Genomic DNA, 27,777 nt, shown 5'->3' with positions numbered 1-27,777 from the left:
TCAGCATTCCCATGCTGTTTTGACCCTTTGTATTCAATGTTGTATTGGTGTGCCCCTAGAAAAAGGGACCACCTCTGTAGTCTTTGTGCCGTCATAATGGGGACACCTTTCTTAGGGTTGAATATGGAGATGAGGGGTTGATGGTCAGTCAGCAAGGTAAATTTTTGTCCGTGTAGGTAATGGTTGAATTTCTTCACTCCCCATACCAGGCTGAGTGCTTCCCTGTCTATCTGGGCATAGTTACGCTCAGCCGAGTTCAATGAGCGTGACGCTAAAGCTATCGGCCGTTCCGAGCCATCAGGGAATCTATGGGACAATACCGCTTCTATGCCGTAAGGGGATGCATCGCACGCCAGTCTGATTGGTAGTGATGGGTTGTAATGAGCCAAAACTTTCTCGGATGTGATTAAGTCTTTACATTTATGGAAGGCACGTTTACAGTCTTCGTTCCATTTCCAAATCACTCCTGTCTGTAGAAGATCATTAAGAGGGTGTAGAATAGTTGATAAGTTCGGTAAAAATTTATGATAGTAATTTATTAATCCCAGGAATGACCTCAATTGTGAAACATTGTCAGGTGCTGGGGCTTTTATAACTGCTTCAATTTTTTCAGGTGACTTATGCAACCCTTCCTTATTAATTATGTGGCCACAATATGATATCTGATTTTGGAAAAATTCGCACTTGGGGCGATTTGCTCGTAGGCCCCGTTCTTTCAGCCTAGTGAGCACCTGCTCCAAATTGGCAAGGTGCTCGTTGTCGTTTTCTCCTGTTATAAGGATGTCGTCTAGGTAGCATTGAGTCCCCGGAATCCCTTGCAGGACTTGCTCCATAGCTCTTTGCCAGATAGCTGGAGCTGATGCTATTCCAAAAACCAGTCGATTGTACTGGTACAGGCCTTTGTGTGTGTTTATTGAGAGATACTTTTTAGAGGTCTCCTCAGCCTCCATCTGCAGATATGCCTGTGCCAAGTCAATTTTTGTGAAACGTTTTCCTCCGGATAGTGAGGCGAAAATATCTTCTATCCTCGGAAGAGGATACTGTACCGTGTGAAGGACCGGGTTTACAGTCACCTTAAAGTCCCCACAGATGCGAATTTTTCTCTGTTCCTCAGAGTTATTTTTCAATGCTTTTTTCATGACTGGAACGATGGGTGTTGCCCATTCGCTCCAATCTATTTTGGATAATACGCCTGCCTTTTCCAAATTCTCCAGCTCTGCCTCGATTGCCGGACGTATTGCGTATGGCACCGGTCTTGCCTTAAAAAATTTTGGAATTGCTGCATCTTCCACTTTTATTGAGGCGGTGATGCCTTTCAAGGTTCCTAGTTTCTCTTGAAACACTTCTTTGGCGTTGGCCAAGATGTCTTTTAACCGTTCAGGTATGATGTCATCATTGTTTTTTTCCTTACTGGTCACCGTCAGTGCCTGAATGGAGTGCCAGTCTAAACGTATCTTCCTTATCCATTCACGTCCCAACAACGGTGGACCACCATCTTGTAGAATGTATAAATACAACTTTTGTATTTCTTTGCTGTTGTATACCACAGGCACCTTTATTTTTCCTTTGGGGTATACTTTCTGCCCCGTATATGTTTTTAAGATAATGGATGTGTCTTTTAGAGGTATATGCGAAAATAGCCTCTCGTAATCTCGTCGATTTATTACGGTTAGAGCTGATCCTGTATCTAGCTCCATTTTAACTGGGGACCCTGCTATTATGAGGGTAACCCAAATGGTCTGGTAATCTTCATTGGCAATTACATTATGTAATTTGAGAGAGCTTAGTCTCTTGTTCCCGGAGTCGCTATCGCTCTTCTGGTCTTTGGAGCTACTGTCCGTCATCATTTGTACCTTTCTGTGCTTTTCCTTATTGATTCTTTTCCCGTTAGTGGATTTTTTATTTTCAGATCGGCATACACGTGGAATGTGTCCCATCTTTCCGCATCGCCTGCATGCTTTTTCTTTGAACCAGCAATCCCTCTGGTCATGGTTGGATCTGCCGCAGCGATAACATCTCTCGAAACCCCGTGTCATTTCATGGGTGCCGAAGTCCTGTGGCCTTTGCTGTATCTTTGCCGCTCCTATTGCACTGAAAGCCTTGTCCAGTGTTAAATCTTTTCCAGAAGATACCTTTTTTTGTGTTTTTACACTTAGGGGATCGCAGATGAATTTGTGTTGCAGAGAATCTGCCAGTCCTGCCTCGAATTGGCAGTGTAGGGTATCAACAATCTCCTCAAAATTCTTGTCCATCGGTTCGGCTGGAGCGATTAAGTTGCGTAACAGCTTGTATGTTTCTGCGCCCATTAGATCCAGAAGCACTGAAGCTTTTTTTTCATCTTCTATTCCATTTGCGGTGCAAAACACCTCCACTCTTTCTACATATGTGGTCCAATCCTCTATCTTGTTATCAAAAACATCAATATTGCCAAAGTTAGGCTCTGTTTCGTTATCAAAAGCATCAATATTGCCAGACTTAGGCATTTCAAAAAAGATATGGCGCTTCCCGTGCTTTTTTTTTCCTCTGTAGCAACGATATGGCGCTTCCTGCGCTTTCCCGCCGCTGCTACCGATAACAACGCTATTTTACTGTGGTTTCCGTTTATTCACTGTTGGAGACTCGTTCCCGACGGAGGTCTAAACGCTGACCTGCTTGCCGCGCCGGCCGTCTCCCGAGTGCACCCTCCCAGTCCGTTATTGCTTGCCTCCGATTTTGCTGCCTGTCTCAGCTGTAGAGCCCGCCGCTGGAGCCCCAGCCTGACGCCCAGGAAGGATTTAGCGCAGTACCTGCCACCAGCTTGGCCAGCTGGTGAAACCACAGTTTCTCTTACTTCCTTGAGTCTTCTGGACGCTGGAGGAATCGATGTCCTTGAGGTGCTGCCGAATTGCAGGTAAGTCCGTTTCCACTTCGTCGCCGCTGTAGTGTCCGTGTGTAGATAAAGACACTGAAGACAGGAGTTGGTTCATAGGTATTTACTAAGCAAGTCTGGGAGGGGGTTCTAAAGGATATACACAATACACAGGCTTATATAGCCCAAGTGGCAATTACCGGCATTACGCACACCTGGGGCTCTTAAAGGCACATACACCACAATTGCTCTTAAAGGCACATACACCACAATTTTATCCCGCCCGACAGCGGACTTGGGATTGGGGCCCGCACCCAACCCGCCAACAATGGCAAAATCGTGCCCATTGCCTCTGATCCACCCGCAGCTCTGTGTCTGGGAATTAAACCAGTTGAGCTGCCAATTGAACTTGTGACTGCCCTGTTAGGTGTAGATTCCTGGCAGGCACTCCTCTGTACACAAATGAAGCTATTTCAGCATATTATGAATGTTTACTGGAATGTCCGAATGAACTTACATTGTCTCAAGCTGATGTGGTATGCGGAAAGCACCACTTCAACTGGATTTACTCCACATTCCCGAAATCTTGTATGTATTTCACCACTTATAAGGTGAATTCATCTTAATAGCAACATCATGACACAAATTACCTGAAGGGAATTGACAGAGTAGATGCTGAGGGGTTGTTTCCCCTGGCTGGAGTGTCTAGAACTAGGGGGCATAGTCTCAGGATAAGGGGTCGGCCATTTAAGACCGAGATGAGGAGGAATTTCTTCACTCAGAAATCTTTGGAATTCTCTGTCCCAGAAATGCTGAGCCTTTGAGTGTATTCAAGGCTGAGATAGATAGATTTTTGGGCTAATGGGGAATTAAGGGATATGGAGATCGGGCAGGAAAGTGGAGTTGAGGTTGATTATCAGCCATGATCTTCTTGAATGGCGCAACAGGCTCGAGGGGCCATATGGCCTACTTCTGCTCCTAATTCTTAGGTTCGAATGTTCTTAAGTTCTTCCCACATCAAATAGTCAAAAATCTCAAAACCCATCAGGAGCGAAGGAATAGTGAAAGGGGAAAAAGAAATATTAAGATGTGATTGAGATAGAAAGACGAGTGTTAGAGATGGAGGAAAGAGTGAAAACGACAAGTGGGGAGAAGACACACATGCACACGATAATTTCTCTGGCTATTAGAAGTTTGGAGTTCTGATTCTGCCTCTTAGTCTTTGATAGGTTTGAGAAAGAGGAGTATGTGTGATACACATAGGAAAAGGGAGAGCAAATCTCAGAGGTTCAGAGAAGCTCACATAATTAGAAAGAAAAAGAGAAAGATGTATGGAGCTTTAATATGGTGTTGCTAGCCAACTGTAAAACTGTCAGATTTCACTGCTGGGAAATCCCATTGTTTGTTGATTTTCCAGGTCTCAACAAGACTCAACAGTTTCACATTTGGCTTATAGCTGGCTTCATCAGAGCAGCGTTGTGGGAACCTGGCAGTACCAGCACAATATAAAACTACCTGTATGGAGAGAAAGGGACAAGGAGATAAAAACAGTGTGTGAAGCAAATAGAAATTGAATCATGCAGAAGAGAGGAGCTGGTTACAAAGATTTTTATAAACGGAAAGAGAGGGGCAAAGAGACATCGACGAGCACAGAGCAAGAGGTGGGCAAAGATAGAAAGCGAGCAAAGAGGAGCGCAGAAAATGATTTTGAGTGGGAAATGGGGCTAGACATTTAAAGGAAGCAAGTTTTTTTTATTTGTGGGAGATTAGCTAGTGAGTGATGAATGAGCAACTTGAATAAAATCCTGCTACAAATAGGCACACTTTTGCAAACATTAAATGCATTGTTCTATTTATATAATTTAGAAAGTGTTCACAAATGGCAAGTTCGAGATATTGGCTGGACTAGAGGTGAGGTAGTGAGAGAGAGACAATTGATCTTGCCCACCTGACGACGGTTACAATATGGCAGTCACCTGTACGTCATTTTCATGATAAAATTAGGAAGCATTTAGAAATATAAGGGGTTAATCAAGGACAGATTTGTGAAAGGTAAGTCAAGTTTGAACAATTCAGTTGTTTTTTGCATGTGATCGAATTTGCATTGTACAAATATCCTCATTTATTTTCCTCCTCTTTCACTTGACTTTTTTTGCTGCCTTAGGCTTTTTACAATCTCCTGATTTAACTTCCTTTCTTGTAATTCAGCCCCTTTCTCTCAAGTTGTAGACTCCTCCTGAAATACAGTTCCAGGAGGGTGCAATTTGCCCAATAGGATGACTTCACCTGATGAGCGTTTCCATTTGAGATGTCGCGGTGAATGTCAGCGACATGTTTGGAGCCCGTATGCCTATTTATGACTTTCCAGCAATGGTCATTGGATAGTAATAATGGAAGATTCCCTCTGTTCCTTGGGTGTAACAAAATCCTCATCGTTTATTAAGGTTTTCTAATCTCGCCTAACAGAGCGGACGGTGGAAATCTTCACCCAGTACTTGAGAACCCTAGCTGATATTTCGTCTCCCCACACGCTGTCTTTTGCCTAGGGCCTCTGAATCTGATTGGAGTGGCTGTGTTGCCACGCTGAGCTCAGATCAACAAATTTAGTGTGATTGAACTGCAGTCTGTGCTCAGGCCATAGGACAGTGCAGTTACCAACAGAGCTCTCAGGGGAGCCCTCATTTAATTTGCTGATTCTGATGATAAATCAGAGTTGAAAAAGCTTTCCTAGTTGTGCAGCTTTGACCAGGCAAACTGGTTCATATTTCCATGTTTAAAATCCTCATTTTAATCTTGAAATCCCTCCTCAGCCTCACCCTACTCTATCTGTGTAATCACCCCTCACATTATATACCTGCTCTCCCAACCTTTGGTTCTCTGCTTCTGGCATTTTATGCATCCTGCCCACTCTTTGCCCCATCATTACAGGTGGAGCCTTCAACTGTCTTGACCATACTCTCTGGAACTCTCTACCTAAATGCCTCTGCCTCTCCATCTCTCCCTATGTTGAAAAACCTTCTCCAGATCCATCATTTCGACCAAGTTTCAATCATCTTTCGTAACTGTCCCTCACTGGCTCAGTGTCCATTTGTTAATCTTTGCTTCTCTATTGCAGTACCTTGAAAGATTTTCTATATTCAAGGCTTGTATATAAATGCAAATAGCCCGTCATACTTCAGATGGAACTCCCTAGCTAACAGCATTGTTGGAGTACCTTCACCACATGGACTGCAGTGGATCAAGAAGAAGGCAGCCCACCACCACCTTCTTAAGTGCAACTAGGGATGGGCAATAAATGCCGGCCTTGCCAGCGAAGTTGATATCCTGAGAATTAATTTTTTTTTTTAAAGATGTTCTGCACGCAAATTTCTGTGTTGCACTTCAAACAACTTTTTTTTTTAAAAAGTCAGCCATTTGCAGTATACAGTGAATCTTACCCACCAACAGAAAAGACCTTCTAAATTACCTCAGGTGATGCACCTTTTTGGGGAAAAAAAGCAGAAGCAAAGCTAGTCTTCTAATTGACCAGAGGTTCTACACAAGAATAATTACCTTCCAGTTGACTCAGGAAGACACAGCAGTTAAACCTTAAAGCAAACAGGACACAATAATACATTGTGCTTCACATGGTATAATACTCTTGTCCTAATGAAACATGTATCCAACTTAGAATGAGCAGTGCTACAGGAGATCTGCTAGTACAGGTAGACTATCCTTTATCCGAAAACCTCGGGACCAGCCGAGTTTCGGATAAAGGAGAATTTCGGATTTCGGAAGGTGGGTCGGCGGGGGTCCGCGGGGGGTCGTGCGCACGACTTACGCTGACGCTCAGCGTAATCAGTCGGGGTCGGCGGGGGTCGGGGCCGGCGGGGTACGCGGGGGGGGGGGTCGGCGGTTGTCGGGGCTGGCGGGGTCCGCGGGGGGGTCGGCGGTTGTCGGGGTCGGCGGTTGTCGGGGCCGGCGGGGTACGCGGGGGGGGGGTCGGCGGTTGTCGGGGCTGGCGGGGTCCGCGGGGGGGGGGGGGGGTCGGGGCTGGCGGGGTCGGCGGTTGTCGGGGCCGGCGGGGTCCGCGGGGGGGGGGGGTCGGGGCTGGCGGGGTCGGCGGTTGTCGGGGCCGGCGGGGTCCGCGGGGGGGTCGGCGGCTGGCGGGGTCCGCGGGGGGGTCGGTGGTTGTCGGGGCTGGCGGGGTCCGCGGGGGGGTCGGCGGTTGTCGGGGCTGGCGGGGGCGTCGGCGGTTGTCGGGGCCGGCGGGGTCCGCGGGGGGGTCGGCGGCTGGCGGGGCTGGCGGGGGGTCGTGCGCACGACTTACCCTTTATCCGAACTTCCGCAACCGGAGCCCTCTAAAAACCGAAGGTTTTTTCGTTCAGCGTAAGTCGTACGCACGACTTACGCTGAACGAAAAAACCTTCGGTTTTTAGAGGGTTTCGGTTTTCGGAAGTCCGGATAAAGGGTAGTCTACCTGTATCTGTAAGTGAGGAATTAAACAATAATGGTTTACTTCAACATCAAAACATTTTTGTGGGCTCTAGCACTCTTGAAAACAGGAAAAACAATAGGAACTTGATCATTTTAATTTATCTGATATGCACCTGAAGATTTTTTTAGCAGTTCTGTAAATAAAATGATGGGCCGTATTTTCCGATCGGAGGCTTCCCGCGTGCGGAGGCCTCCGATTTGGAAAAAATCTACGCACTTGCCTGAGGGCTCCCGAGGTGCGTATAGTTCCGCTCCTGGGCCCCTCCAACTCGAAATGTGCAGGGCCCACGTATCCCAGAGGCGCCTACAGTTTGCAAGTGTCCTTGGGATCACGTGGGCCATGGGGAGCCAGTCAAAGAAGGGAATCTCCCTTCATACACTTGACAGATAGACCTGTGAAATATATGAATGGAGATCACCCCAAAAACACTAAAACATGAAATCATTTTTTAAATCACATTTTTAAAATGAGTTGAAATTGCAATAAATTAAATATTTTAAACAAAAGTTTAATTTTTTTGGAAAAATTAATTAAATTTTTTTACAGGGTTAAAAATAAACTTACCTTTTATAAAGTCTTTTTAAATGATAAATGAGTGAATTTTTAATAACTTTCTTTCAACTCTTATTCTGGTAAAAGCAGGCCTTACGCCTGCTTTTACCAGGTGTAAGAATTCTAAGGGTTTTCTGCGGGCGGAGGGTTTCCAGAAAGCGGAACTCTCCGCCCGCAGAGGCTCTTCTCCAGGGCAGGTGTCCGATCTGTCAAGAGCATTCTTGACGGATCGGAAATGTCGGTTTTCAGCGCATGCGCTTCGCATGCGTGAAACCTGCATTTCCGATGTCCCTACGGGTGTGTACACGGAATATCTGGCCGGATGTCCTTGCTAGTGCTATAGCCATGTTATTCCATGTCCCTGCTGAGGAAACTTTTAATATAATTGTTAAAAACCTCTCATTAATTCCTGAGTGTTTCTGCAAGTTAATGGGGCGGCAATTCCTCCCCAAACGCGTGAGTACGGAAGGGGTACTCACGCGTCTGGCTGGAGGAAATGCCGGTTTTCAGCATGCACAGCGCATGCGCTGAAAACGGGCATTTCTTCTCTAACCCAAGAGGTGAAGAGGCTAGCGCGTGCGTCTTGGATTTCCTCTGTTTTGGGGGATTTGCGCATGTCTAAAGGCTTCCGGTCTTTACGCTTGTAAAAAGCACACGTAAGTATTTATTTTTACAGGTAAGTGGTGTTTTAGTGTAATTTAGAAAAAAAATTTCCACAGGTTTATTATTTTAAAGAATCTACAATAAGGCAAGTTTAGTTTTAGACCCTTTTCATTCAAAATTTATTTTTTTCAAAAATAAAATTATTGTTTAAATTATTTTTTTTAACTTATTTATACTTAATTTAATGATTGGGATGTTTTTTAAATTTTTATTTAAAGTTTAAATAGTGTTTTGGGCCCCCGTAGTTTTCATGAGTTTGACAGTTCTTACTCTCAAACTCATGAATGAACCTTCCCCTCCCCTGATTGGTTGTACAGTGCTCACCTGATCCCAGCCGGCACATTGCACTAACTACGCCGCTGGATCAGGTAAGCACTGCGTGCTGACATCTGAACCGGGCCTGTCACAGGAAATGCAAGCAGGCCCGGGCTTCAGATGTCAGCGCGCAGGGTGAGTGCAGATCGGGGGCTTGCACGCGCAGCAAGCTCCCGACACCAAGTTCTGGGCCAATAAGTAGCAAATTATTTACTCATCCACCCAATGTCTAATATGTTGTTGAAAGCTTGTGTTTCCACCCTGTAGTCAAATTTAATTCTAATGACAGTTTGAGTAAGTTGATAGTTAGGGATATTCTAATGTAATGTTGGAAGATATACAAAAATAATTGCTATCTTCCCAATTTCTTTCAAGTTTCCACTCTGCTATTATATCTGCTCGGTCCTTAAGCCAGAGAGGGTCGATGGTCTCGTCCATGAACGTTTCTGCAGCCACCCTGTGTATAACAATTTTAATCCTTCAAGCACCATGATGGGTTTACTAATTTGGGTGCTGGATTACTCTGGGATGTCACCTCAAAGTGTGTTTTCTCAGCATCCCTCTTCCTGGATTGATGTATAAAGCTGCATTAAATGTGAGGCTGGATTGCTCTTCCAAATCTGGATTTTTGATTGACTGAAATCCAGTCAATGAAAATTTGTTTTTTCAAAACTTGTTTGGATCTCCAAAAGGGATCAGGAGTGAGACAAAGTAAAGTAAAATTCAAAGGATAGGCAAGGTAGAAGATAGTAGATTAGATAGAAAAATAGCATAAAATTGAAAGTGGAAGAAACAAGCAGAATTAAAAGTAGAAAAAACAGTGGGGGGTGGTAGGGGCAATACGACATGTTAACATTTTTATTAAAGTTGTATTTTAATGTTAATTTTATTGAGTTGAGGTTTATCTTGCAGTAATAAAATAATTCCTGATTGTTACAGGTACCTTGTTACTGTCATAGAAGTATTTTCAGCACCAAAGTGTCAGCTGAAAACAAAATCGATTGGCTCAGGCACATGGAAATATCTGTTGTCTGCCTGTTAAATTTAAAATCTGTTTCGTCTGTTGGTCAGGATACCAGTTTGGGAATGTCACATTCTTGCAGCTACAGGAAGATCTCCGGAGGTGAACATTGCTTGTGGGAGACATGTTGGGAATATTTAAGAAAAAAAATGGGTACACTGCAGCAGCTGCACTAAAGCATTGATCTGCTAACTAAGAGACTCGAGAATGAGTGAAATCTTGACCGGCGTATGCAGTCTGGTTACACAGAGAACTTCAATCATTTGAGTTGGGTTCATTAAAGGAGAAGAAATGTGTCCTGAGGGTGAAAACTTTCAAATTGTTAAGTGCATCAGCTAAATTACATAAATAGGTTGATGGAAAGATTTGAAATAATTTCATTATTTCCAAAATGTTGGATTATGTGATTTACCCTAGCTAGCCATTTAGTGAAGTAACTGTACGCCATTGTACAGCTCAAGTCCAAGGAAGTAATAAAAACCTGTTTCTATAAATTGAACCAAATCGCAGAATGCCACACATATATAACAACAGATGTGCAGTAGATATAGATAGAGAGAGAAAGGAGAGCTATATATATCTTGAGTGCTAAGTTGCTTTTCATCAAAAGTTTGTGGTACAGATGCACTGGAAAATTGACTTTGCTAGCTCATCAAATGTGAAAAATGCTGAACTATTTTTCCATATATATAAGAACGAACAGATATGCATTAGAAGTGGACAACTGAAAAATATGCCAAAACGGGGTTTGGTGAGTTTAAAGCTTGGGAGTCGTCCTTGAAATAGCTGTCTAATAAAATTTTCTAACAATATTTGGGAAGTAATGGGTGTCTTTTGTTAATTCTTATCAAATAACTTGTCTTGCCTCGTAGAACTTAATTTCAGCGCATGTCAGTTAATGAGGATTTGATTAATGGTAGCATTTCTGCAAAGCTGCCAGCATATCCTGCATTCAGATGTGATTGCTTACCAGAAAATATTGGATTAAGGGAGCAATGTTCTTGCCTCAGGATTGTCCTTATTAAGACCTTCTTTGATTATACGCAACCAATTGGCAATTCTCCTGCAGCTTTTCCTTAAATGGAAGTCATTTCTTTTGCTGGACAACCTGTTTTAAATATGGCTGATCGTAATGTAAAACCTCATAGAGTCATAGAGTTATACAGCACAGAAAAAGGCCCATCGTGTCCACGCCAGCCCTATCTATTCTAATCCCATTTTCTACCACTTGGTCCGTAGCCTTGTATGCTATGGCGTTTCAAGTGCTCATCTAAATGCTTCTTGAATGTTGAGAGTCCCTGCCTCTACCACCCTTTCAGCCAGTGAGTTCCAGATTCCCACCACCCTCTGGGTGAAAAAGTTTTCCCTCAAATCCCCTCTAAACCTCCTGCCCCTTACCTTGAAACTATGCCCCCTGGTTATTGACCCCTCCACTAAGGGGAAAAGTTCCTTTCTATCTACCCTATATGCCCCTCATCATTTTGTACACCTCAATCAGGTCCCCCCTCAGCCTTCTCTGCTCTAAGGAAAACAACCCCAGCCTGTCCAGTCTCTCTTCATAGCTGAAGCGCTCCAGCCCAGGTAACATCCTGGTGAATCTCCTCTGCACCCTCTCCAATGCAATCACATCCTTCCTATAGTGTGGCGACCAGAACTGCACACAGTATTCCAGCTGTGGCCTAACTAGCGTTTTGTACAGCTCTTATATTCTAGGCCTCGGCTAATGAAGGCAAGTATCCCATATGCCTTTTTAACCACCTTATCTACCTGTCCTGCTGCCTTCAGGGATTTATGTACATGCACACTAAGGTCCCTCTGATCCTCTGTCCTTCCTAGGATCCTACCATTCCTTGTGTATTCCCTTGCCTTGTTAGTCCTCCCAAAATGCATCACCTCACACTTTTCAGGGTTAAATTCCATTTGCCACTGTTCTGCCCATCTGACCAACCCATCTATATCGTCCTGTAGCCTGAGGCTTCCCTCCTCGCTATTTACCACTCCACTAGTTTTCGTGCCCTCTGCGAACTTACTGATCAACCCTCCTACATTCATATCTAAATCATTAATGTACACTACAAACGGCAAAGGACCCAGCACCGATCCCTGTGGTACACCACTGGACACAGGCTTCCAGTCACCTTCGACCATCACCCTCTGCCTCCTGCCACTAAGCCAATTTTGGATCCAATGTGCCAAATTGCCCTGGATCCCAAGGACTCTTACCTTTTGATCATGTCTCCCATGTGGGACTTTGTCAAAAGCCTTACTGAAGTCCATGTAGACTACATCAACTGCACTACCCTCATCCACACACCTAGTCACCCCGTCAAAAAATTGAATCAAATTGGTTAGACCTGACAAAGCCATGCTGACTATCCTTGATTAATCCTTGCCTCTCCAAGTGGAGACTAATTCTGTCTCTCAGAATTTTTTCCAATAATTTCCCTACCACTGATTTTAGGCTCACTGGCCTGTAATTCCCTGGTTTATCCCTACTACCCTTCTTGAATAATGGTACTACGTTAGCTGTCCTCCAGTCCTCTGGCACCTCCCCTGTGGCCAGAGAGGTTCTGAAAATTTGTGTCAGCGCCCCTGCAAACTCCTCCTTTGCCTCACACAGCAGCCTGGGATACATCTCGCCTGGACCTGGGGATTTATCCACTTTTGAGCCCGCTAAAACTGCTAGTACCTCCTCCCTCTCAATACTAATTTGTTCAAGTATATCACAATTCCCCTGCCTGATTTCTATGCCTACATCATCCTTCTCCATAGTGAACACAGATGCAAAATACTCATTTAAAACCTCACCCACATCTTCCGGCTCTATACACAGATTGCCACTTTGGTCCCAAATGGGCCCTACTCTTTCCCTGGTTATCCTCTTGCCCTTAATATACTTATAAAACACCTTGGGATTTTCCTTTATTTTGCCTGCCAGTGTTTTTTATGCCCCCTCTTTGCTCTCCTAATTTCTTTTTTAAGTAACCCCCTGCACTTTCTATACTCCTCTAGGGCTTCCACTATTTTTAGTCCTTTGTACCTGCCAAAAGCCTCCTGTTTTTTCCTAATCCATTCTTGTATATCCCTTGACATCCAGGGTTCCCTGGGCTTGTTGGTCCCACCCTTGACCTTTACGAGAACATGTTGGCGTTGTACTCTCTCTATTTCCTTTCTGAAAGACTCCCACTGCTCTGATGTGGATTTTCCTACAAGTAGCTTATCCCAATCCACTTTGGCCAGATCCTGCCTTATCATATTAAAATCGGCCTTCGCCCAATTTAGAACCTTTATTTCTGGTCCATCTTTGTCCTTTTCCAAGACTACCTTAAATCTCACCGAATTATGGTCACTGTCACCAAAATGCTCTCCTACTGACACTTCTACCACTTGCCCGGCTACATTCCCTAGAATTAGTCCCAGTACCGCCCCCTCTCTTGTAGGACTTTCTACATGCTGGCTCAAAAAGCTCTCCTGGATGCACTTTAAGAATTCTGCACCCTCTAAGCCTTTCACACTCTGACTATCCCAGTTAATATTGGGGAAGTTGAAATCCCCTACTATTATTACCCTATTATTTCTACACTTCTCTGAGATCTGCCTACTTGGTATATATTTTTTATCAAATATTTAGTATTAACTGAAAATTTTGAATAAGTACTGCCAATCTGGTTGTTATGTTTTGAATTGACTATTGCCCAAAATTGGAAGGGTGAAATGCTCAGAAGGAGTTATTTCCAATTGGTGAACTGACAAACAGAAGAAATGCTGTCATTTGCAATACTCTGTGGCTTGGCATTGGGTGTGCTTGATTTATAATCAGGATCTCTTGCATCAAAAGATTTTTTTGTAGGGTGGTGGCCAGTTTTACTACACTTTTTCCCCTTTTCCATTTAAAACAAATTATGTATAAAACATTGTTAATGTTTGCGCATTACCTAATCGTTACAGGTGTATTAATTAAAGGACTGTGATAAATGACAGCATAATCTACCAGCAGCAATGCTGACACTAGTAATGATTTTGCATGTTAAAGTTTAAATATAAGATGTGAAGTGTCTGTCAGTGAGCTTGATTTAAACACAAGGAGTGTATTTTGTTTGCCAGCTTTTCAGCTACCAGCAATTCTGTTTGAGATCTGAAATTGGTGCAGAAACAATGATGATCCATTTCAAACTAACGCAACAAATTAAAGATTTTAAGAGCTTAACTCTGAACCTAGAAGGTTATTGTCATGACACTAATTGGAGCATTTCCCTTATCAGTTACTACAAGATGTGCAACTGTAAAAACTGTATATATAGCCAGTGACAGATCTTGGTTACACTGGAGGAAGGGGGAAACTAAGGAATGCAAGCCTTGTAAAGTTTTACTTTTGGTGCAAGTAATTCTGACACTTAGTGGAGCTGATCTGCTGTGCAGTTTGCATATTTCTGGTGAAGGAAGTTTAATTAAGAAATAGGAGCAGGAGTAGGCCATTTGGCCCCTTGAGCCTGCTCCGCCATTCAAGAAGATCATGGCTGATCTTCTATCTCATCTCCACTTTCCTGCACTAACCCCATACCCCTTGATTCCCTTAATATTCAAAATCTATCGATCTCTGTCTTGAATATACTCAACGACTGAGTCTGCACAGCCCTCTGGGGTAGAGAATTTCAAAGATTCACCACCCTCTGAGTGAAAAAATTTCTCCTCATCTCAGTCCTAAATGGTCGACCCCTTATTCTGAGACACTGACCCTTGATTCTAGACTCCCCAGCCAGCTGGAACATCCTCCCTACATCTATCTACCCTGTTAAGCCCTGTAAGAATTTTATATGTTTCAATGAGGTCACCTCTCATTCTTCCGAACTCTAGAGAATATAGGCCTAGTCTACTCAATCTCTCCTCCTAGGGCAATCTCCCCACCCCAGCAACCAGTCTGGTGAACTTTCATTGCACTCCCTCTATGGCAAGTATATCCTTCCTTAGGTAAAGAGACCAAAACTGTACACAATACTCCAGCTGTGGTCTCACCAGCACCCTATATAATTGCAGTAAGATGCCTTTACTCTTGTACTCAAATCCTCTTGTAATAAAGGCCAACATACCATTTGCTTTCCTTAATTGCTTGCTGTACCTGCATGTTAACTTTCAGTGAATCGTGTGCAAGGACACCCAGGTCCCTCTGAACATCAACATTTCCCAATCTCTCTCCATTTAAAAAAAATACTCTGCTTTTCTATTTTTCCTACCAAAGTGGATATTGATATTTTATTGATGTGAGTATACCATGGTGTGGGATATTGTATGTAATAAGATATAAATATATGCAACCCACAAGCCCAAGCTATCCAACCTGCAAAGCCATGTTTATGCTGCTTACATGATGATTATTGATTTCCTGCACAATCAATCACCTGAATTTTGTTTGAAGTTTTGCGATAGCAATTCTGAATCAATCTGACGGCAGTAATTACTGCATTGTCACATTTTTTTCCAGAAAAATCTAGCTTAACTTTACCGTGCATTGATCTGCAGTCAACACTTGTTGAACCTTACAGTCTAATATAACTGAAATGCTCCACTTTCAACTGTAAGAATTACCTAACCCCAAGCTGCTCGGTGCTTGAAGGAGACAACACAAGGACTTCACGTGTTGTCTCGATCGCAATTTCTTCCCATCTTCCCACAATCTTGCAGGTTTTCACTCAAATATTTCATCAAATTGCATTGGTGAAGGTGCTCCCCTGTAACCCCTCCATTCTCAATTTTTGCAAGTGTTGACTCCTGTTGGGTTGTGGTTTTGCAGCACAGACAAAACTCTAGTGACTCTCACAAGTGGCCATTCTCCATATGTGAGCCGAGACAGTATCGTCTGCCTTTTTTGTGGTGGTGCGCATCCCACCTCAGCCCAAAAGCAAATTGTATATTGGAAATTTTAGATGGCAGGCATGCTGATTTTTTTTTTTTAAATATCCAACTTTGGTGTCCGCTTTGGCTCAGTGTTAGTGGTAGCACTCATCTGGTAGAGATTGGCTAACTCTGCACACCCTGAGAATCAAACCTGGGATCTTCTAATCCATATGGCTTGGTGCTTCACCAGGTAATGCTTTTACCCATTAGGTCACTGGACACAATCTTGGTTTCCCCCCCCACCTCCCAGCAGCTTGTTTTGAAGATTGTCACTAGCATATAAAATACTGTATGTTAGTATAGGTGCTCTATACATGCATCAGTTTGCTGCAATACTGTGCCAACCATAGTAGTAATCAGGGTCAATAAAAACACACACAACATGCAAAATCAGCAATTTTTATTGACATTAATGTCCCATCAGTGGAAAACTGATTCTCCGCAAAGCTTCTGATCGCCTTGAACATTTGTGTCCTGTGGCCCTTGTGCTTGGGATGTGATTCGTCCTCCTTCATACCAAGCCCATTTAACTTGATAGTTTTTAAGAATATTGATATTTCACGTGACCATATATAATTAGAACCTTCTTGGTGTTTATTAATAGTACCCTTTTGTTTTCGTACCTCTCATTCTTGTCAAAGAAAAGCAACCTAGAGCTTATTGAAGAATACTTTTTGGGATATTGAAATGGGTCTAATATTCTACAGATATGTTTACAATATTTCCTGTAAATCTTCAATGACACTAGTGTAGATTTAGTTGACATTAACACCCGTGTTTACCTTTTGTCCTTATAAAATTTTCAGTTTTTAATTTTCATCTTTTTATCAGGTTGACGAGAGACACAAGTTTTACTTTACAGTGCATATTGGAATAATTTTAAGATTTTTTTTTTTCCTTATTTACTTTATTGTGACTAGATGCAGTTTGGGTAATACCTTTTTTCTTTTTATTTATGTAGCATTCGTACTTCATTACCCCCGATACGAGTGGACTGCCTACAATACCTGAAAGTGTAAGTACTGTGAATAATAGTGCATGGTTTTCATTTCAGGTTGCACATTTTGTAGGAGAATATCTTGGCTATTTTACTGAATAGCACTTCAAAAAGTCATCGTAAATCATTCTTTGACCTCATTTGTGCTGAGTATATTTGATTCACATGATGGCCAAAGCTTTACCTGTATATTTTAAGGGTTTGATGTCTGAAATATAACAAACCAGAAATGGTTGGAAAAATATTTTCATGTGCTTCTGAACAAAAATTAATCAATCTTTATGAATGTTAAATCAAAATATAATTCGTAATGGTATCTGTTGCAAAAGGGATAGCCAGTGCTTTTGTTGGATACAGTTTAAAAATGACCCGATAACCTTCTGTTTACCATGTAGACATATTTTACATTAGATTTAATCTAATTGAATCTCGAGCTATGAGAGGCCAGTGAAGTGTGAAATTCCAGAAGAATGTGGAGTTTAGCCTCATTAGGAGTTCAGCTTTGAGGTGCAGTTGAACATGAGTTTTTATCTGAGTAATACATGTGTGAAGCAAGTGAGCAGATTTTGACTCTTGCAAGCTTTTGGTTGCAGTGGGAGTTCCTGGTCAGTATAAAATAACCCATGCTGGAAGGTGGTGTATGTGACGAGTTCAGTTTAACTGAAATGCTGAGGGACAAGTAACCAACTAAAACTCGCTGTCTAGGCTCAAACATGAAATGCAAGAGAGCTTTGGAACTGCACTCCCGCAGCAGCCACTGTCTTCGGGGTGAAAACAGGAGGGAAGATTTTGGTGGCTTTCACAAAATCACAGGCGACAAATTCCCCCAAATCCAATTTTCTCAAATTACCCTAATGTATAATAGCTAACCATCTAGAAATCCAGGAATGTACATTCATCTGAATTTTCAGCGCTTTCCTGTTCGCGATTTATACAAGATAGAGGTTGAATTAACAACTCACATTGATTCATAAATAACATTTTGGAGCTATTTGTTTTTAAGCAAAAGATAAACTTGAAACAAATGTAATTGGGTATTTTTTAAATATAGAACAGTATTAAATCTAAACACCCATGGCCGTTAAAAAAAAAAAAAAAAAAGTAACAGAATTCCAAATATTATAACTCGAGCAACAAAATGTTCAAATGAAGTAGAACTGTCTTTTATTGCATAATTTGCTTATTATGATTTTTCCATTTTGACGTTGCAGAGAAATATGACAGAATATTTTGTTGCTGTGGATGTCAACAACATGTTGCAACTTTATGCCAGTATGCTGCATGAACGACGCATTATTATTACCTCCAGTAAACTTAGCACTGTGAGTACTTGTGTCACCTAATGGGAAGGGGATTTTTATTTTTAATCTTGTAGCTTTTTGTCTCGAAGGAAACTACACGCAAAAGATTTATCCCCTTCCATTCTTGCTAGACAACGTCAAAGCACTGTACGAGAGATGGCTTTGACTTGACTTTTGTACGCACAAAAGTGCAAGCTATACAAGGTCTTCTCGGCTATATTCAGATAAATTAATTATTGCTGGTTATCAGGAGATGAGAGGTTTTTGACTCTTCAGAGCTCATTTAACTGTCTTGTAGTTAATGTAGAAGATTCTTGAGGGCCTTTGTGTTCTTTATTACTCACTTGGGGCTTTCACTGCCAAGGCTACTTGAGAGAAAGCAAAAGACCATGATAATGGTTACCTCAAGCTGTAATAAGTAAATTCATTCCTGCTTCTGAGCAGCAGCTTGGGAAAATGTAATACAGGGGTAGTACCATTTTAGAATAAGGCTGCACATGCTTTGTGGTTGAAGAGGGGGTATTTCTATCATGTTTTCAAGGCTTTGCACTCAGATCGTGGAACCAAGTATCCTGAATGCCTGTTTATAGTGCTTGGGTAATTCAAAGCCAACTATTGCTCGTCAACCAAAATGAACAGACCTTTAGTGCACAGTAAAGGGGCTCTGCTCTAGATATGACCAGTACTTTGTTAAAAGTAAGTTTTTATGTGTGCTATAAGACAAAGTGGAATTGTCTGTAGAGAGGAGTGAAGTTCCAGACTAGCCTAGAGATCTGAGATTATTAACGCCCCATTATCATCCTGCATTGGGTGAGGAAGCAGCATCTAGTAAATAGACCTAATATCAACTGAATCCCCAAAACTTCATTTTGAGGATTGGAACTGACTCACTGCAATACTAATGGGCTATTTTGTTTATTTACGGGGATTTTGTTTTACAACAAAAGGGCTTTGAATCCTCCCCACCTTCTCGGGCCTATTTGTAATCTTTCAGTTCTTAACTAGCCAGTCACAGATACTCCAACACTCCTGTTGATGACTAATAATATGGTTACCATGAATCCCAGTGTCTGAGTCCTCATAGTTGATGTCCAGCCCTGTCTTCTGCCAGTGCCCATAATGTTGGGAATTCCCAGAATCCCTCTACCAAGTGGAATGTGTTGAAACATTTAAAGTGCACGACAGTCTTTCTGTCGACTTTCCTTCCTGATAGCAGTAATTCTTGCCACTGAAATTAAGATAATCACCTCTCTTGTTATTTTTCAAAGCGTCCCTTCTTGAAAGATCCCATTTCTCACCATTAGATGCAAGATGAAATATATTAAAACAAATATTGCAACTGGCTGAATCCTTAGTAATAGTTTAACAAGTGTTCTCTCTTTCCTCTGTTTCTACCAACCCCGCTTTTGTTCTCCATCATATCTGGCCTGGTTGGGAATTGTTCTCAGACTCCTCTGTAGTTTCAGTGTTGGTATAATTTACTGTCTGCTGATAGTAATCAAGTCTCTTAATTTGTAAGTTGAGCGTGAGTGTCTCTTGGTTTTTGTCCTCTTGTGGCACGGCTGGTGAAATCCAGTAAATGTTTTTTTAATGGTGTTCCGTGGAAGCTAGAAGCAGTTGCTGTGACCACAAAATATAAATGAACGATCTTGGCAATCATGCTGGGAAGATGAGCATCGGAACTTAAGATACTTGCAAACAGAAACAGAAAATGTAAACACTCAGCAGGCCAAGCAGCATCTATGGAGAGAGCAGACCAGTTGACGTTTCAGGTATGTGGAAAGGCGAAGTGTCTTGAACCAGCTCGGCACTTCCGAAACATTGACTAGTCCTTTCTCTCTGCAGATACTGCCTGACCCGCTGAGTGCTCACAGCATTTTTGGTTAGTTGTTCCAGATTTCCAACAACTGCAGTATTTTGCTCTTAGTTCATACTTGCTGGCAGAATGTTTTGCCTGAAAACCTTTTCTCAAGTACTTGTAACCAATGTTCCCTCTTTTTTTTGTGCACGGCCCCTTTAAGTGGCTGCGTGGCCCATTCAAATTTTCGTTCATGCGCAGCTTCTTCCATTTAAAGGCTGCTCAGGCCTGCACGAAACCTCCAGCCCGCTGCGCAGCTTAACGGGAACGTTGCTTTTTACCCCTGCCCCCACCCCCCCCCCCCCCCAGTCTTGTGTTTCCCCCACTCTACCATATACTATTCTCCACATTAACAACAGTTAATCTTTAAAGTTGACTTTGTGTGAAATGTTTACGACCTTTCCTGCAGCCCAAAGTGTGATGTCATGCTGTGGTTATCGTCTAGTTACAGTTGATATCACAGGCTCACATGGGTGATAAGAACCTGAATGCTTCAAGGTCTGTGCTCAAGTTTCCCTTGTGGGAGGTAGACACATTGCTTGAATCTATCTTGTGGAATTTTGAAATTTATGGTTTCATAGATTCTGGAATAGAACTTTTTATAAAAAATGGTTGGTTTGTGCGAGTTGCGATTAGCAGTGTTGAATTCACAGATTTACAGTCTTCGTTCTATCCCTCAATGTGGACATTTGGCAAGCTGCCATAAACAGGTTTGTGGTTTTAGATTTTACCCTAATAAACTGAAGTAAATATATCTTTACAATTGGGAAACCTAGAAAATAAGTTGTGATCATTTTTGCCACTAGAACTTGAAGGATCAAACTAAATGTACCTTATGGTATTCAGCAATCATCAGTGATTGATTTCCAATTTCAAGTGACCCCAGGTTGAATATTTCTTTAAAAAAATATATCATTTGCATTTCTTCTTTCATGCTCTTTATCCAATTTTGTTAGTATAGCATGAATTAAATAATGTGCCTTTTTCCATTTGTAGAAACATTGTCACATTCCTATTGGCCAATTAGTACACACACCATCTATATCATACATTTAGCAATTAATTCATCTGACGGCTAATTTAATTTAACAGGATCAAGATGGAATGGTGCAGAATAATTGTACATAATTATCCATGGCCAGTTAAACACTCCACGAAAGATATGACCTGTTTGTTCCTATACCAGAGTTATAGGCATCTGTATTTGTGAATATTTTAATTTCTTCTGATGCAAGATCATCTCACTTAACCTTGTTTATTAATTGCATGAATTTTTACATAGAACGTACAGCACAGAAACCAGCCATTCGGCCTAACTGGTCTATGCCGATGTTTATTTTCCAGATGAGCCTCCTCCCACTCCTCTTCACCTAACCCTATCTGCATAACCTTGTATTTCTTTCTCCCTCGTATGTTTATCTGGCTTCTCCTTAAATGCATCTATGCTATTTGCCTCAATTACTCCTTGTGGTAGCGAATTCCACATTCTCACCATTCTCTGGGCGGAGAACTTCCTCCTGCATGCTCTCTTGGACTTATTAGTGACTGTCTTATATTTATGGCCTCTAATTTAGATATCCCCCACAAGTGATAACATCTTCTCTACATCTACCCTATCAAACCCCATCATGATCTTAAAGATCTCTATCAGGTCACCTCAGGTCACCCCTCAGCCTTCTCTTTTCATAAAATCATAGAATGGTTACAGCACAGAAGGAGGCCATTCGGCCCGTCGAGCCTGTTCTGGCTCTCTGCAAGAGCACTTCAGCTAGTCCCACTCCCCTGCCCTTTCCCCATAGCCCTGCAAATTTTTTCCCCCTTAGATACTTATTCAATTCCCTTTTGAAAGCCATGATTGAGTCTGCCTCCACCACCCTTTCAGTCAGAGCATTCCAGATCCTAACCACCGGTTGCGTAAAAAAAAGATTTTCCTCACGTCACTTTTGATTCTTTTGTCAAACACCTTGAATCTGTCCTCTGGTTCTCGACCCTTCCGCCAATGGGAACAGTTTCTTTCTATCTTCTCTGTCTAGACCGCTCATGATTTTGAACACCTCTATCAAATCTCCTCTCGACCTTCTCTGCTCCAAGAACAACAACCCCAGCTTCTCTCGTCTATCCACATATCTGAATTCCCTCATCCCTGGAATCATTCTTGTAAATCTTTTCTGCACCCTCTCTAAGGCCTTCACATCCTTCCTAAAGTGCGGTGCCCAGAATTGGACACAATACTCCAGTTGAGGCCGATTAGATTTCTAGAGAAAAGAGCCCTAGCCTGTTCAGTCTTTCAGATTTTGCAGAATTCTCTTCCCTGATTCCCTACCCCATTTTTTTTAGTTTAGAATTGCTGAAGAATCTTGACACAGTTGAAATAGTTAGCATTGTGTCAAATAAGCTGTGGATTCACCCTCCGCCCCCCTGTGTGACTTGGCAGCCTGGGGCAATGTACTGTCAGGAAATTCAGAACTTGAATATATTGTTAATGTTATTCTAACATGTCTAGAATTTTGAAAGTTTTTGAAGAGAAACTCAAAAGTGCCTCAATCGCATGGTTTTGATTGACTTAAGATTAGGTTTAATTTGCACAAGTGTTATGGTAACCTGGTGAAGCTTAGAATTGGTCACCTTTCTGAAATAGTAATCTGTGAGGACCTCAAACAAAACATTTTTATAAGCTGTTTATTCTCAGAAATTTAGCCTCTTGTGCTGCAGATTCAGTTTTGCAGTGAGTACATCCTTAATTTTAGGTGTTTACTGAAGAAACAATGTATCGCGTTTGCTAAAATGTAGGTGGGAAATTGCCCTCGTCTGTCAGCAATGGGATCAATTATCAAATAAAACTAGCACAACCAAAAAATTATAATATAAGATCTATCCATGGCCTCGCCCCTCCCTATCTGTGTAACCTTGTCCAGGCCTACAACCCTCAGATATTTGGGCTCCTCCAATTCTGGCCTCTTGTGCATCCCCAATTTTCATTGCTCCACCATAAATCTCTCCTCCTCTACCTCTCTGCCTTAAAACTCATCTCTTTGATCAAGCTTTTGGTCATCTATCCTAATATTCCCTTATGTAGCTCGGTGTCAAATTTTGTTTGATAACATTCCTGTGAAGCTCCTTGTGATGTTTTACTACCTTAAAGGTGCTATGTAAATGCAAGTTGTTATCATCTATATTTATTCAAAGTTTTGCATCTGGCACACACTTCTGTGCGCTGAGAAAGGGATGAGGCAAAGGAGGAGTGATGTTCTGGTCTAGAAGTATTAGGGAAGGGGAATCCTTGGGTCTGGGATTGGTCCTCCTGTGAAGTGCCATGGGACATTTTACTACGTTAAAAGCGCTATATGAATGCAAGTTGCTGTTGGTGAATGGCATAGTGGAGAAAAGAGCCATCGAGGACTGCAGGCTGCATTTTCTGTCGTCGGGTGTGGGTTACCAGTTGGGTAGGAAGCCACGGACTGTTGCGGGCTGGGTTTTCAGGTGAGTGTGTTAGTCGTGGTGGAATTCCAGCCAGGGCCACAGGCTTGCTTTGAGTAGCACCTCCCAGGGTGATTTTTGGCCCAAAGCTGGCAGTTGGCAGGTGTGGAGAGGGATCTGACTAACAAAGCAGCATGGAAGTGTTCAGTCGTTAGTGAGGGTGATTGATCTCGTCAGGGTGCAGGATGGCAGTGGAAAGAAATGTGAAGGAATGGTGTTCCGGCTCCCTTGCTTGACATCTGTCCCCACCGCCTCGGACCCTGTCACCCTCCCCATCCCCCATGGTGATGGGTAAGCTGTGAAGAAGGGTAACAGGGATGCTAGCTTGAGAGCAGGCAGGCGGACATCTCTAAAGGGGAGGACAGGCAGCCAGCTTTCTGAGGCCCAAGTGGGGCAGTGGTGAGCACCTCCAAAGGGGAGAGGATGGCAGGTTGGCGGTCACAACACAATGCCAAGTCCACTGCAGTGGGCAGGAGGCCTACAGCGTAACATGGCCAGGCCCAGAGAGAAGCATGAGAGATGGCTGAAGTCTGTAGTGGTGGCTGCAACTGAAGTAAATTTAATTAATTTCAAATAAAGCTTTCATGGTGGCAAATAAAAATTAAACAAATTTAAAATAAAACTTGCCTCCAGATTCACCAGAATGCTAAATTTAAAGGCATAAATTGTAAGGCTGCATAAACTTGGCTTGTATTCCCTTGAGTTTAGAGGGTTGAGGTGTGATGTAATTGAGTTGCTTAAGGGATTTGTTAGGATAGATATAGAGAAACTATATTCTCTGGTGGGGGAAATCTGGAACAGGGGACCATAATCTTAAAATGAGAGGCCATTTAGTGAAATCAGGAAGCACTTTTTCCACACACAGGGTAATGGGAATCTGGAACTCGATTCCCCAACAGGCTGTGGATGCTGGGTCAATTAACATTTTCAAGACTGAGAGCGATAGATTGTTATTAGCTAAGGGTATCAAGGGATATGGAAGAAGGGTCGGTAAATTAAGTTGAGGTACAGGTCAGCTATGATCTAATTGAATGATGGCATGGAAGCGAGGGGCTGAATGGCCTTCTCCTGTCCACATGTTACTTGCTGTATCACTTGGAGGAACAGCCCTGGGAAATGGAGCTTGGAGGACAGCTGTACCATTAAGCATTTTGAGAACTGAGAGGAAAGTATACTTGTAGATTAAAATAATAGCCATGCATGACAGATAAGTATGATGAAAATCGTGTTAAACAAAAACCGCAATGCAGAAATAAAGTATTAACTGGACGAGAAGTGCATTCCGTATGTCAAACTATGTAAATATATTTGAAATTTTTAAATTAAAACTAGATTTAAATGAACAATTACTTTGTTTATTTATTGAATCATAGATTGAGCAAAGTTTTTGATCAAGTACAAAATTAAGTTCATAATTAACATTTTTAAAATGTAATATAGGTTCAAGTATGTTCTGAAGGTAGAATACAGACTATTTTAAAGATGAGTTCTGATTTAAAGGAAAATTATACTCATCCTATTACCTTTATGATTTGTCTGAAACGTTGTAGCTTTGTGGTGAGGAGGCTTGAAGTTAAGCTGACGATCTTAACTTTAGAGCCAATTGTGCAGGGGGAGACTCTTCTCATACTTTTCTTATATATTAGTTTAAAGCTGCATCCTGCATTGTTAGAATCTACATTCGAATGTACTGTGACTGGAACGAGAATTACAATTTTCTGAAATTCCCAGTGCTGGTCATGCAAGTGCCTGCTTATTGCTGTAACCCCCATTATCTGAGAACAATGATGCTGGAAATTACATGAGGTATAAATATTATTTTAAAAATCCAGCCTGGTCAGATTTGTTGGTAGTGTTTCAAGTCGTTCCCCAGACACCGTTTGAATTATGTCTTTGCATGTCTGCAGTAGAAGTGTGCGATTTAAAAAAAATAAAAAAAATAAAAATGTTTGATAGGAATCATATATTTATTTCTAGGGGGGTTGTGATAATCGCTGAAATTACAGTTTCAGCAGTGGTAAGCTGATAGTTAACTGTGATAAGAGCAGGAATGCTGATTTTATGTGTGCAGAAATCAAGTTGTGGCTCCATATGAACACGATGCAGAAGGCATTTTGAACATCAAGCTGTACTCATAGATATTCAAAGCCAAGGAATAAATCATGATTTTACAACAGTGCATAAGCTGGCTTATTGGTGTTTTGTGACAATAGGTGAAGAGTATCACAGTTTAAAGCCATGTCATCAGTTTTCAACTCAGTCAGCCGTGCAGGCTTGTCATACGCCTGTATAATTGTACCACACCAGGCTTTCTTTAACTAGTCAGCTGGGGCCGTGCATTTTGTCTAGGAGACTTTGGCTGGCCTGCAGCTGACAAGAGGCTTCTCATCATCCTGTCAGATGCACGCTAACCAGAGTATATCATTTGCAACCTACAGTGGCACCCAAGCAGTTGTTTATACATGGACCTGCTGTCAGTGTGTGTGTGGTTAGTAAGTCCAGCATTATATACGGGGCATCATCTTCGCAGAACAGAAGAGCTGGCAAAACAAACTCAGTTAAAAGCTCTTCACCTTGTAAATCAATCTCTTTTTGCCACTTTTGTATGGATTCTCAAACCCTCCGCCTTGTTTATAAATAAATCATGACCATTCTCTTGGCCTTGAGGCCTTGTTGAAATAATTGGAGTCAGTTGCACGAGTTTTCTGAGCCATTACTTCATAGCACTGGCTGCTGAAAGGTTGTTTCCTTAGGGACAAGACAGCAGCTTGTTTGCAGTGTCCATGTGGCCTCTGAAACTGGTTGGTTATGTCAGGCTGCTGCAAAGAGTTTCATTGGGTCAGGAACTGACTGCACATTGTGTTCTAATGATTTCTAGTTGGACCTAATGAGAATTATTGCAACTAAACCACACCCAGTACGTTACTATGCTTAAAAAAAAATAACTTTAATTTCAGGCAGCAGCAATTACATTACTTCGATTAAATTTTAATTCGGAGCATATTCTGCTGAAGGTGCAAGGTTTTTTTTTAAAACAAAATCCAGCATAAATACTAGTTTTATTTTTAAATGTCTGTGTTCATTTTAACCCTTCAACATATCCGAAACAGCGAATGCAATAAATAACATGAAAATCAACCATTGCATTGTGCTGGACCAACAGAATTGTATCCCTCTATGAAGAACATTCTTCATCATCCGATCTAATAGTAAACGTGCTGCACTTGGGGAAAAAAAATATATAGAATTTGTAAATGACTTGAACACAGGTAATGAAAGTAAGTTCCTTCAGCAGGAGGAACATGGGAGTTTGTTTATCTTGTTAGACTGGAAACTGACTCACCCCTGTGGAGCTTGAGTTACATGTCTTTCACACTTGAAATATAAACTCAGTTCCTGCAAGCTCAGCAAGTTATCCTGTATTAATTTGGGGCAATAAATACTTAAAACCATGTCAAGAAATACTTCCCTACAGAAGCACAGATTTCATGATTGTGCACTTCAATCAAAAACTGAAGCACAGACAGTCCCTTATGATCGATTGTAACACACAAGATCAACACTTCTGTATACTGTAGTTACATAGATAAGCTGGAAAGAATACTGGAGTATGGATATCGTGCTGTGTTTGTGTATATGTATTTATGGGTGGGCTTACACTATGACTGTAGTGTCAATACAAAGCAATTTCACTTTGCACCAATGCTATAGTTATAGTCCAAATGCAGCCTAAATCCATGGTCAGAGCAGGGCATCACTGTAGAGCAAGGCAGAGAGAGTCCCTGGAGCAAGTCTTGGTCTGTGTGTTTTAAAGTCAGGTTGGCCCCTGACTCTACATTTAATGTATGCAAGTTTAGTGTTGGCACTTTGCATGGACCATAAACTTACAAATCCGCCTTTGGTCTTGTTGGGAAATCACCAAGTGATTTTTTTAATTAGATATTTGTTCTCGAAATGTGGGAAATTCTAGCAAGGCCATACTTATTGCCCATCCCTGCTTGCCCTGAGAAGCTGGTGACAGACTGCAATTTTGAACCTTTGCAGTCCTTGTGATGGTGCTCCCACAATGGGGTTAGGTGGGGAATTCCAGGATATTGACCCAGCGACAATAAAGAAACAGCAACTTAATTCCCAAGTCAGGATGGCATGTGATTTGGAGATGATGGTGTTCTCATGACATTGCAGCTTCTGTCTACTTCAGTGGTAGAGGTTGCGGGGCAGGGAGGTAGTATTGAACTAACCTTGGTGAAGTACTGCAGTGCACCCTGTAAAAATGGTATGTACAGTGTAATTGTGATGGAGTGGGTTGACCTCCATGCACTGCTGCCAAGTTTTATTTTATTTCTACCATACAAAGTTGTGGTAAAATTAACTTT

At 42.0% G+C, this 27,777-nt stretch overlaps 1 protein-coding gene across 4 annotated transcripts in view; it reads left to right on the top strand.

The window, feature by feature from the left end:
* Nucleotides 1–27,777, top strand: part of dennd1b (DENN/MADD domain containing 1B) — a 307,950-nt gene that overhangs the window by 179,719 nt on the left and 100,454 nt on the right. For 2 of the 4 annotated variants that reach the window (XM_085982400.1, XM_085982401.1), the window contains 3 exons: nt 10,571–10,627; nt 16,730–16,783; nt 17,977–18,087. In XM_085982400.1, coding sequence (XP_085838526.1) covers nt 10,571–10,627; nt 16,730–16,783; nt 17,977–18,087 — 222 coding nt within the window. The remainder of the gene's footprint in view (nt 1–10,570; nt 10,628–16,729; nt 16,784–17,976; nt 18,088–27,777) is intronic. The other 2 variants (XM_085982403.1, XM_085982402.1) reach the window with 1 other exon arrangement.

The sequence above is a fragment of the Somniosus microcephalus genome, chromosome 3 (assembly GCF_052327205.1).
Source record: "Somniosus microcephalus isolate GS21.2 chromosome 3, FLI_Smic_1.0, whole genome shotgun sequence".
Classification (NCBI taxonomy): domain Eukaryota; kingdom Metazoa; phylum Chordata; class Chondrichthyes; order Squaliformes; family Somniosidae; genus Somniosus; species Somniosus microcephalus.
This window is presented reverse-complemented; position numbering and strand designations above follow the sequence as displayed.